This window comes from Cervus canadensis, chromosome 7, assembly GCF_019320065.1.
Source record: "Cervus canadensis isolate Bull #8, Minnesota chromosome 7, ASM1932006v1, whole genome shotgun sequence".
Classification (NCBI taxonomy): domain Eukaryota; kingdom Metazoa; phylum Chordata; class Mammalia; order Artiodactyla; family Cervidae; genus Cervus; species Cervus canadensis.
In genome coordinates, this window is record NC_057392.1 from 27,742,687 (window position 1) to 27,755,355 (window position 12,669).

At 44.6% G+C, this 12,669-nt stretch overlaps 1 protein-coding gene across 4 annotated transcripts in view; it reads right to left on the minus strand.

The window, feature by feature from the left end:
- ERG (ETS transcription factor ERG) overlaps positions 1-12,669 on the minus strand; it is a 315,796-nt gene that overhangs the window by 127,705 nt on the left and 175,422 nt on the right. Inside the window, exon 1 of one of the 4 annotated variants that reach the window (XM_043474739.1) lies at positions 1,225-1,373. The exons of 2 other annotated variants lie outside the window; for them this stretch is intronic. In XM_043474739.1, coding sequence (XP_043330674.1) covers positions 1,225-1,242 — 18 coding nt within the window. In that variant the 5' untranslated portion in view covers positions 1,243-1,373. Of the gene's footprint in view, positions 1-1,224; positions 1,374-12,669 lie in introns of those variants that run through there. One more of the 4 variants, XM_043474738.1, reaches the window with a different exon arrangement.

Genomic DNA, 12,669 nt, shown 5'->3' on the forward strand with positions numbered 1-12,669 from the left:
ATTGGCCATACCTTGAAAAACAAAACATATTTTGAGAAATACTGACAGAACTTCTGAAACACAGTGTATACAGTAAGTATTAATTAAATCCTCTCACACAAACATTTCAAACTCCAAATCAAGAAGGATTTTTAAACACTGTCATGGTCCAATTCTGAGCAGCTTCCATCCATATTCATGAGCTTTCCAATTAACTATAACCCTTGACGAAATCTCAGCCAAATGCTTTTCACCTTCATGCAGCAAAACTAAAGACATGCGACCAAGAAAACTTTCTTTTTCCTCTTTTCAATATCTAATTTTGCTGCTCATTTTTTTCTCGTTTCTACAAATGTCACCAATCTGGCCTTGAAAATATTGTTAACGGGCCACTTCATGGACTCTTATGCTGCTGACTAAGCGTCCAACTGGCTTCACCACCAGGAATGAGGCCACATTTGTATTTTCACCTCCACAGATTCACCTCCACCTTCATCTCTCTATGCTACTTACCAGAAACGTCTGCAAGAAAAACAACGCATCAGACCACACGCCCCAGCACACAGAGAACAGACAGGCAGTTCCCACAAGGCAACCATCACGGGGAAGAAAGTCTACTCACAGTGCTCCGAGAAGTAGGTACTTTATTAAAGATAAATACATAACCGAACACAACGAATTACCACCATGCCAGTTATGAGAACGCCCCGTGCTCAGCCTGAAGGTTCCACAAAATCAAGGCAACACTGGCAAGTCCCATGACCGACAGACAGCCACTTGCTTCACCTCCAGAGGGACCGGCTGGCATCCCTGATGCTACGGAGGCCTTCGAGAACATCCGCAAGTTCAACATTTCCAAGCCCATCTTTGCCTCCGACCCTGCCCTCCAACCTCGCCAAGTCCATTGCCTTCCAGCGCGGAGGCACCTCCAGGCACCGCTAGAGACAGTTAAAAGAAAAGGAAAATTCGGACGCGCGCTGAAAAGCTTTTGCAAAAGTCATCCACAGCCCTCAACCGTGAATTTAGAAACCCCAACTTTTTTCTGAGTTTGAAGTTTTTAAGCCTTGCGGATGGTTGGAGTAGGAAAAAGGAAATTTACTAGGCAGTGCAAAGGAAATCTTGTTGTCCTCTATTGTGGCAGTGGGGGTGTTGCCCAATGCTAACTTATCTGCCTTGATAAAGGCAACCAAAGAAAAAAGGAGCAAGCACAAGATTTGGTCAAACGAAAAGGACCCCTCTGCTTACCTTAATAGTGCTGGCCATAATGCAATCAAGTTTATTGATCGTTAATAAATGTTAATAATAATTATTGCTTCTCTCTGACCAGAAAGTAGTTTTGATGAGGTTGTTTAGAGCGGATGAGATTGTGCTAAGTCTGGGAAATGAAGTCAGCCAATGGCAGGAAGAGGTTTCTATTGGTCCTGGCCGCCCAGCCCGAAGAAACAGGATATTTGGGAGTGGAGAGATAAGAGACCCTGAAAACAATGTTGTTTTTCTTGATGATATGCAGCCAGGAGATTTTTTTTTTAATTAAAAAAAAAAAAAAGACATCAATTGCCTGGGCCTGGGATGGCCACAGCAGGTGTGACCCCGTGTGCCGCCGTGTGACACGCCGCCTGGGGGGGGCAGGATACAGATGTGGCGGGACTCCGCGTGCCTTCACGTGGGCGGCGAGCACCCGGGGCCCCTGGGCGTGGAGGGTGCCCTGCAGCTGGGGGGCAGGCCTCCTGGGCCCGCATCTCCCCGGATCCGCCACACGCCCGGGATGCGGGACCTGCGGCCCCTGGCATCACACTCCCTGCTCCATCCTCTCCAGAGGCAGCTCTGCAGGTGGTGCTTATTTCTTGCTGATAGGAGAGGATGTTTAATAATAGGATGCTTAATGGCAGTCATTCTTTCGCCTGCTGATTTTTAACCTTCGTTGGTTCAGCATCTCAACGTGAATGTTCCAGAATAGTTTCATTTTCTCCTTCCAAACATACACAATTGCTATCGGCCCCACAGTAAACCAGACTTCCCTGGTGGCTCAGCAGTCAAGAACCCGCCTGCTGATGCAGGAGATGTAGGAAATGCAAGTTCAAGCCCTGGGTCGGGAAGATCCCCCTGGAGGAGGGCTCGGCAACCCACTCCAGTATTCTTGCCTGGAGAATCCCATGGACAGAGGAGCCTGGCGGGCTGCAGTCCCTGGGGTCACAAAGAGTCAGACACAATGGAACACAAGAAACCAGTTAAAAATGCAAAGACTCTAGGATGAAAGTGACCAAGAGAAATAAAGAGGAAAATAAATCTGTCAAATGCTTGTTTTCAAATGTTTACTTAAGACCTAAGGAACTTAAACAACTACACACGTTTTTTTAGCTGAAAACATCAAGTTGACCCCACTCTGACAAGTGTCCAGGCTGTAGACAGCAGACCCTGCGAGAACTCCTGGCTACACAGGGATGCCATATCCTCATTAAGTGTTTTAAAATCCGACCTGCGAGTTCAGGGCCACAAGTATGTTTTCCACTTGGAGGAAGTGCAGCTAACGCAGGCCTGAACATTCCTTAGAGGGTTTCAGGCCTTTTAATTACTCACTTGCAGGAAATTACTTGTTCTCTGGAAGAAATAACATTTTGCTTTGAATGGACCCACACACGAAAGCTGGGCCAGTAAAGAGGTGTGGTCTCCAGAGGGGACCCGCAGAACACAATAGACCCAACCCTGAGTCATCCCGCAGCGCGCGGTCTCAGAGGTGGACGGTCACTGAGCTGACTTCACACAGACTTCAGGCCTGCCTGTGTCAGAGCTCCAGAAAAGAGCCCGCGTGTCTACAGATTTTACTGATCCCACGATTTCCCCCCTGGCTTAGAACAGCAGGAGAAGGAAACCTGAGGAGGAGGAGGGATGGGAGGAGGGAGAGGAGGAGGGAGAAGGAGAGAAAGAAAGCGGGAGGGATGGGGAGAAAGAGGGGAAGGAAGAGAGAACGCAAGGAAGAAAGAAAAAGAGAGAAGGGGAAGCAAGAAAGAACGAAGGAAAAGAAACAAAGAAGCCCCAAAGAGAATGTGTAAGAAGTCTCATTCCCATTCCGTGTAAAAATCAGACCCTGACCAGTGCTCAGTATCTGCATTTTGAGGGGACGCTGATTTCCGCTCTTTTCATCTCCAAACAATAAATGAGATGGCAGGCTGATTAAAATTGTGTTTCCCCTAAAATTTCAAAGTACTGAGTTGTTTTATCTGGGCAGCTTCCATGAGGATTCAGGAGAGCTGGGGGGGAAAAAACGCTCTTTCGGCTCCACTGAGATTCCTTGTTTTTAACTCTGCTAAGAAGCATCCATTTTTCAAATGTGAAAGGTGGCACCCTAATCAGCAGAATTCTATTATGAATTTTCCAAAGAGCATCCTTAAATAGGGTAACCACTGTGCTTAAAAAAAAAAAAAGCCAGGGAAGAAAGTTCTGCCTGGCCCCAGGTCACCCCTGCACCACTGCGGCCTGGGTTCTAGCCCAGCCTTGTTCCCTGCAGCAGGAAAGCAGCAGCATTTTTATGGAGATTTAATTCTTCCTTGAGGGGTCTTGCCCTGAACTCCTCGGTTCTTGTCTAACTCAATCAAAGAGTGAACAGTGAAAATGTTTAACTCTTCATTCAGAAATAATGTCAAACTTCAAATGCCATAGGATATCACGTATGTGAGAAATATAAAATATGACACACCCATAAATTTTTTTTAAATGCTCACTTGAATTTTTAAAAAAGAAATAAAATATGACACAAATGAAGCTATGGAGGAAACAGAAACAGACCTACAGGCATACAGAAGAGATCTATGGTTGCCAAGGGGGTGGGTCGGGGTGGGAGAGGGATGGTGGGTGTTTGGAGTTAGCGAATGCAAACTTGCAAACTATTATATATAAAAATGGATAAACAATAAGGTCCTACTGTGTGGCACCGGGAACTATACTCACTGCCCTATGATAAACCATCATGGAAAAGAATACGAAAAAGCATCTGTCTATGTAAAGCCAAGTCACTTTGCTGGGCAGCAGAAATGAACATGACATAGTAAATCAACTCTACACCCATGACATTTTAAGAAGAAGAAATACTGTCAAACTTATAGAAAAGCTACAGGATAACTCAAAGAACTTCTAATATCCTTTTTACCAGTTCCTCCAGCTTCAGTAATTTACATCTGCTTTGCCCTCTCCCTCTCTTGCATATATATACATACAAATTTTATTACTTAATAAAATTTTATTAGACTAATGTTTTTGCTTGGAATTTTCATACAGAAAACCCGATGATACTCTTTTGATCTATTTGCTGAAGATTCCACCCGTAAGTTTCCTTCTGTCTTATTTTAAAAATGCACATACTATAGAAAATGATGAAACAAAAGTTCCATTTTGAGATCATGAGCTATAAATTCAGTTACAAAATGAAAACAGCAGATCTTCCTCATTTCTAATGACAGATGTTGACTGATTTCTGCCATCTTCCAGGAGAATTATTCTGGATGTCTAGAACAGTAGCATAACAGCATCCCAGCCCAGGATGTTCTCTATTTAATGCAAAATTCTTAGGGGGAAAAAAAAGGGGAACTTTAATTGACTTTTGACAGCATAAGGCGTATCTATTAATTAGAATACAGTAATGCAGAAACCATTTCCCAAACATTATTCTAGGCGGAAGTCATCTAAAGACAGATACATCACTTGGCGCTCCCATCACCCCCACTCAAGCCTCTGCCACCAAACAGACTCAGCAGCGTAAGGACTGAGCCGCCTTTCAATGCACCACCACCGCTTCTTTGAGAAAGGCATCCTGAGGTCACTGTGTGGGCCCGTTTCAGGGACAATCTTAGAGACCCTCCATATGGGTCATCCTTCCATGAATCTCTCAAGCCAGGATCATTTTCTGCCCTCCTTGGTCCACAGTAAAGACCATGGTGTCACGGTGTAGCATCCATGTGAATAAACTGCACACTTCCCCTCTGTATTTATCTGTCATGGACCCACTGACCATAGTTACCAAAACCCTTCATCAGCCTGTCTGTATCCTGCGTGTCCGGACTCTTCGCAACCCCATGGACTGTGGCCCACCAGGCTCCTCTGTCCGTGGGATTCTCCAGGCAAGAACACTAGAGTGTGTTGCCACTTCCTACTCCAGGGGATCTTCCCGACCCAGGGATCGAACCCACATTTCCTGCATCTCCCACATTGGCAGGCGGACTCTTTACCACCTTGCCACCTGGGAAGCCCATTCATATCTTACTCCAAATGAAAAAGGAAAGAGTGTAAAACAGAACCTACTATTACTGTAACTATGAAAGGAACACTGTCATTTATTATCCTAAAACCACATCTTCCCATTTCTAAAGAGTCAACAAATTCTCATCCTTGTTCTCCTACAAACTTCTCCGCGTGGGATCTCACAGGAAGGTCGAGGGTTGAGAACACCTGGAGAGAGGGCAACACAGTTGAAAATGACATCTGAGCGTAGCAAGGCGGTAACGAGCCAGAATCGTAGTTGGAGACCTAACAGAAGACTCACTCATGACTGACAGCTTGATCCCTGTATTCGACATGCATACCATGACAGACTTACCGTTACTGGAAATACTGGGGGAAATCGATGCAGAAGATGAATACTTAGTGATACAGAAAATTACAGTATGGTATCTGGTAAGTTAAAAGTCAGGTTATAATGGAGAATTATATCACAGATTCATTTTGTTAAAAATAAAAAGGCAAAGTAGAAACATTAATAGGCTACGTACTACAATAGTAACAGAGGATCTTTGCTTTTTTGTTTTTCCTCCTTTCTCTCTTGGTTCACCTATATTTTCAAAAGTTATAATAATTTCAACAAAAATAAAGATATAAACAAGTACATAATAAAACAGAATGAAATCTGCTTAACTATTCTACAAAAATGCAGAATATATTGCTTTGTATATTTAGCAAGTCAACACCATGAAAAAAAAAACAGGTGAGGAGCAGGAGAGAAAAGTTCTACATTAAGTGGAACTTAAGAAGCCCAAAGCCCAAATCTAAATTCTGGTCTACAATTAGATATTGGTATCAACAAATTTGACATCGAAGACTTTTCTGGAGCTGCCAGAGAAATTTGAATATATGACGACTGTTGCATCATATTACAGATTTATTGTTAACTATTTACATTAAAAGGTTTAATGATGCTTCGTAGAAAAACTGCCTATTTACAGCTGCATTCTGAAGTACTGAAGATAAAAAGCCAATAACTTATGCAACTTATTTAAAATAATTCATGAAAAATAACAATGTGAATATGACAAAATTATACAATCACCAAACCTCAATCATAGCTTATATGAGTGTTCATTGTATTGTTTGCTCTATTCTTTGAGTTATAAAATTTTTATAATATAGTGTTAAATAAAAAGTTCTAATAGATTTCTTTCTTTTAAAAAGTTACAATAAACATAAGTTACACTGTAATATAAAAGCTACATAAGCAACATGCAATGTTCAATTTCTTTTGTAAATATCTGTATAACATGCAGCATAGGATATCCGTTTGTCAACCTCTATATGTGTGTGGACCGAAAGTATTTTATAAACTTCAACAAAAATAGGGTAGGGCTTCCCAGGTAGCTCAGATGGTAAAGAAACCATCTGCAATATAGGAGATCTGGGTTCACTCCCCGGGTCACAAAGAGACCCTGGAGAAGGAAATGGTAACCCACTTTAGTATCCTTGTCTGGAAAATCCTCACGGCCAGAAGAGCCTGGTGGGCTACAGTCCATGGGGTAGCAAAGAGTCAGACACAGCTGAGGGACTAACACCACACGGATCAGCTGGTAAAAAATCCGCCTGCAAGTTGGGAGATCTGGGTTCGATCCCTGGGTTGGGAAGATTCCCTGGAGAAGGGAAAGGCTACCCACTCTAGTATTCTTGTCTGGGAAATCCCAGGGACAGAGGGGACTGGCGGGCTACAGTCCATGGGTCGCAAAAGAATCGGACACGACTTAGCACTAAAACACAACGACAAGTATAAAGTAGCTTTCTGGTGAATTTCAGTAGGGAAACCCAATCAGACACTTCTGTGCATTGTGACGGCCATCTCTCCAGCTTTACCCCCCCGCCTCCCCGCCCCCAGTCAATGAGTGCCTTGTCCACGCCTGGCACTCCGGTGGGCACTAAGGAACAAAGATGGCAGGACTCGGTCCAGCGCCTGAGTTCTCAGCGTTCAGGAAGCCTCTGTTCGGCAACTCGGATTCCTCACACACAGAGCTTGGGATCAGTCCATAAAACAGACTCTTTGTGGACAAAACAATAGGACAAAAGTGCCGAATATTTATTGTTCCTAGGATGACACATGAACCTTAAAATGTATAATATTTGGATTATTCAAGAGAGCCCAGCAAGAAGGATGTCCCACGGATTTTTGGCAGGGACATGCCTGAGATTGTAGATAAGGATCAGGACTGTGGAGCGGCCCCCACAATGGAAAACTACATCACTCAGTGGAACTTTTCCGTCTCTATCAATTAGAGGATTTGCCTGAGAACACAGCCAGCATAAGGCACTCTTAGCCCCAAGGTCACCAGCATCTACTCAGTAAGGACCACCTTTCCAACATTTCCATTCAAAGCAGACTTCACGAGTACAGTTTCATTAGGTAAGACGGTGTGTGGCATGCCCTCCAGCCACACGTGAAGAAATAATCCAATTTCCATTTAAATAACTAATGTTTCAACAGCTTCTCTAAGTGGTTAATACATTCTTTAGCATCTCGGTGGATTTGAACTAATCTAAACCAAGGAAATTGTTATCACACAGTAAATCCTCAACTTCTCAACACCAGGCTGCAATTTCCTTCATTTTGAAGCCATGTGTCAAGTTCAGTTCTTTAGGCCCAGATGGAGCAACGATTTCAGTGGACACGATTTCATAAGCATCACCTATATCCTCAAGTTTTGCCAACTCTGCCTTACCCAATGGTTCTAAAAATGCAGGAGTATTAAAACCCGTATCAGGAACCCTAAGTATGTCAATTTAATACTTAAGGCTGAAAAAAAAAGTTTTTTAACTTTTTATTTTACATTGGCGTGTAGCCGACTAACAAGGTTATGACAGTTTCAGGGGCACAGCAGAGCAACTCAGCCATCCATAGACACGTACCCATCCTCCCCCAGACTCCCTGCCATCCAGGCTGCCACACGACATGGAGCAGAGTTTCCTGTGATGTACAGTAGGTTTGTATGATACCCCCTATATGTGCAATCTAACAAGAAATGACACATTTTTTTAATTAAAAAGCAAAAACAAAAGAAACAGGAATAATTATTTTTGACACAATCATTTAGTAAGGAGCATTAAAATTTCCTGTTTAAAAGATCATGCTTCTATATACAAATTATGAGCCATTAAGCGCATTTCAAGGTCTTCATTCATGTAACTGGGGCATAAACAAGTATAAATGTTATAGTCATCAGACTGCCACTGGTCACCACAGATAGCCCAGCATCCATACCCCATAACTGGAGGACTCAAAAAGGTACGTGGCCATCCACCTTAAGGCTGTCCTACCCCTCCACCAGCTACTCAGATCTAGGGTTCTATGTCTGAGTCACTGTCCTCAGTCATTCCCCCCAGCCACCCCAGGAAGTTATCTGGGGCTGCTGAAATTAACTTCGATTTTGAACACTTGTTATACTTCTAAATTTTTTTTTTAATTTGTCAGTCTCACTTGTAAGATACTAAAAATCAGCAGTCATTTTTGTCTTAATGTATAATGATTTTGTAAATTATCTCTTAAAGAAATGATACACTATGGCCCAAAGAAAGATCACTCACACTGCACCATAATGCCACTCAGTTAATGGAAATTTACAGAGAAGCCTGCTGTCCACAACTGCTCCCCTTGCTTATAAAGGCTGTTTCAGTCTCAGACTGAGACGACTTTTCTTTCCACGTCACTCAATTTTGATGTGAGAGCTGGACCATAAAGAAGGCTGAGCACCAAAGAATTGATGCTTTCAAACTGTGGTGCTAGAGGAGCCTCTTGAGAGTTCCTCGGACTGCAAGGAGATCAAACCAGTCCATCCTAAAGGAAATCAACCCTGACTATTCACTGGACGGACTGATGCTGAAGCCCCAACACTTTAGCCACTTAATTAATGCGAAGAGCCGACTCATTGGAAAAGACTGATGCTCGGAAAGATTGAAGGTAAAAGGAGAAGGGGGGAGACAGAGCTCGAGATGGTTAGATAGCATCACCGATTCAAAGGCCAGGAATCTGAGCAATCTCTGGGTGACAGTGAGGGACAGGGGAGCCTGGCATGCTGTAGTCCATGGGGTCGCAAAGAGCCGGATACGACTTGGCAAATGAAAAACAACAATTTGTTTATGCTTTTGCTGATTTATTTCTATCGCAAATGGAATCAGAAAGGAAGCCACAGAACCACGTGCTGTGCCATAAATAGTGCATTTAGATTTGCATGGGTGTAATCAGGCAACCTGCTGACTTAACTGAGTCCTAGGCCCACACGTGAAGGCAGGCGAGGCAAACAGAGTCTGTCCCCCTCCAGCAGCCCCGCCAGGCTGTATTCTCCCTACGCTGCACCCTCTCTGCATCATGCCCCTCCTCTGCAGGACATCCTCTCCACGTGCACCCTCTCTGGACCACACCCTCTCCCTCTGCAAAGAGAAGTAAAGAACCTTTCTCTTTTGGAAGGTACAGAGCACAGGCCTTTTTTTTTTTTTTTCCTACTTCACCCTCACGAAAAGAAAACTTGCTTAATTCTATTTAAATGCGCCAAGCTGATTGGCAACTAGGAGGTAGATGAATTCACAGTTTGCATCCGACCCCAACACATCAGCCTATCATCTGGGAAAGGACAAGCGGAAATGTTCCTTCTGAATGTATCGTCAGTGAGCGGCCACAGAAGCCGCCGTTTGCCTAGTGGATACTCTTTTACCCTTTATAACAGCTACAAAAAGAATCCTGCCTCAAGAATTTTAGGAAGCAACCTCCTATTGTCCAAAGAACTATACCGCTTGGTTTGTTTGCTAGCTGGAAACCAGAGGCTTTGCAGGGAATTTCCTTTTGAACGGCTTGGACTGTGGTCACTAGAGGGCGCTAAATGTCCCTCTAAAAGGTCTTTAGAAGGGAGATGAGTACGCCTAATTCTTGCCTTTTACATTTCTTGCATTGGTATTATAACAATATGAAGTTATCTCATTTTAATCCATTAAAATCACAGTCCAACATTCAAAATGTAGGAATTCTTTGAAAATTAAAATGTTTTCAATATCATGGGACATAAAGAAATACAAATAATAAAAAATAAATATAAACAGATCTGCACCTAAGACTAATTCATTCTTCTGGGTGAGATCTGACCATAGAAACTGTATAATTGTTCTACATCACTGTGAATAATTTCAAGCTCTGAAAAATATTCTATTTCACAATAATTCTAAAGGGTTCAGTAAGCCCCCAGTGCAAGTGCCATCAAATAAGTGGTAAATTCTGAATGCATTTATTTTCTGGTTTCAGGGACAGCACCTTGCCTAGAGTCAGATATCCTTTTCAGACTTGAGAACTGTAGGATATGGATTATGCTGTAAAATGTGAAAGAGACTTTGTGGTCTCTTCCTTTATTAAAAAAAATTTTTTTAAAAAGCCTGTAGTATCTCAATTGCTTATAATGCAACACATCAAAATGATGCGCAATATGGAGGTATACATAAATAGAGTTGAATAAAATGAGCCTTAAAACTAAATACAAGCGTTTTCTTGAGAATAATCCTATTATGCAATTACACAGATTTTGATAGTCATCAACAGGCTACACACTTAAAGCAAAATTCAGTGCCTTGGAAATATATGCAAAACCCAAAAAGTTTTGATTTTGCAACTTTTCTCTTTTTTGTCTTCACTTGTACTTGAACATATCTGTGTATTTCACTGTTTTCCTTTCACTTCGGTTCATGTACCAAGGAAGAGTGAGGTCAGTGGGTGAGGGCTGTTTGTGCTTCTGGCTGTCAGAGGGGGTGCTCTCACCGACATCTGAGGGGCCCCCCGGTAACTGCGGTTGACGATGGATTTTCCCCTCGGTCTGCCAGTGGAGCAGAGGTTCGTGTGCAGCGTATTCTACAGAAGGAAAATTAAGGCAGTATTTCATCTGTCCGTCTGTGATTTCTAGAGGGAAACAAGCTTGACTTGGGCACGTAAATGGCACAGAGTAGTGCGTGGCATGAGGCGTTGGAAACCATTAAGAGCAGGGGACTCCTCGGCCAGCTTCTCCCTGATCCGGCTCTAGACAAAGGACATCGTCTGCAAAAGACAGTCCAACCAAAAGACATATACAACCCTGTGTATGTGTTAGTCACTCATTCGTGTCCAACTCTGCGGCCCCATGGATGCCAGGTTCCCCTGTTCATGGGATTCTCCAGGCAAGGATGCTGGAATGGGTAGCCTTTCCCTTCTCCAGGGGATCTTCCCGACCCAGGGGTGGAACCCTGGTCTCCCGCATTGCAGGCAGATTCCTTACCAGCTGAGCCACAGGGAAGCCCAGCCACAACCCTGACTGCCTACTCTAAGCTGGTTCTGTGGGAAACTGAGGCTGTGAGCGCAGGCCGCCGCCTAGGGCCACAGGTGAAATCAACAAGCCCAGGCTGCAGGGGGAGCCCAGGGCACCCCGATCTCAGGGGCCTTGGCTCAGGGCAGTGGGCTCTAGGGCTGGCCTTGTCCTCCCCTGCGTGGGGACTGAACCAGTCGTCTAACTCACCTGGGCAGACGTCCACCTACCCATCCGTTAGTGCGTCTGCAGGCCTGTTCAAAGGAGGGATTAGCAGGCATTGCACACGCTGCTCTGGGCCACCCTTGCCGCACCCCGGAGACTGAGAAGAGTGGTCCCCAGGGGCCCCCAGGGCTCCATCACAGGGCTGGTGCTCAGCCAGCAAATGCAGAAGGAATGAATGAGCGAGTGAAGATTGAATGAATGAAAACGCCCAGGAGCCCTGGGAAAGGCAGCATGCGCTGTGCCAATGGGCAGCCGGGGAGGGGCCTTGAGGGGAGCACAGTTTAACGTGAACTTGAGGCTCTACGGGGGTGGGTGGTGAGAGTGATAGTCAGAGCTGTCACACGTCCAGCCGTGGTGGCGTCCCTGAAGAGCGGTGGTGTGGTGGTTTCGTCCCTAAGTCACGTCCGACTCCTGTGGCCCCATGGACTGTAGCCCGCCAGGCTCCCCTGTCCTTGGGATTCTCCAGGCCAGAATACTGGAGTGGGTTGCCATTTCCTTCTCCAGCGGATCTTCCCGACCCAGGAATCGAACCTGGGTCTCCTGCATTGCAGGCAGATTCTTCATCGAGCTACGAGGGAAGCCTCTGAGCTATGAGGGAAGCCTTGAAGCGGGGTGGCTAGACCACTATCTCTTCCCTCAAGTCTGAAGGGACCATGCCCAGCATCTGTGCTCTTCAGCTGGTTTTCAACGGCTTGGTGGACGAGTCCCAAGATTTTCACTCGAAATGAAGATGAAAGCTGCTGCTTAAATTGTGAGCCATCCAAGGCCTTCCCACTTCCTTCCCCTTTCTCCTTCTCTCTCTCTCTCACACACACACACACACGATGATGATAATGATGAAGACGGATGACAGGCAGACTTCATACTAATGCAGAGATCCAGAGAAGAATAAAGAGACAGCCTCTCTGCCCCC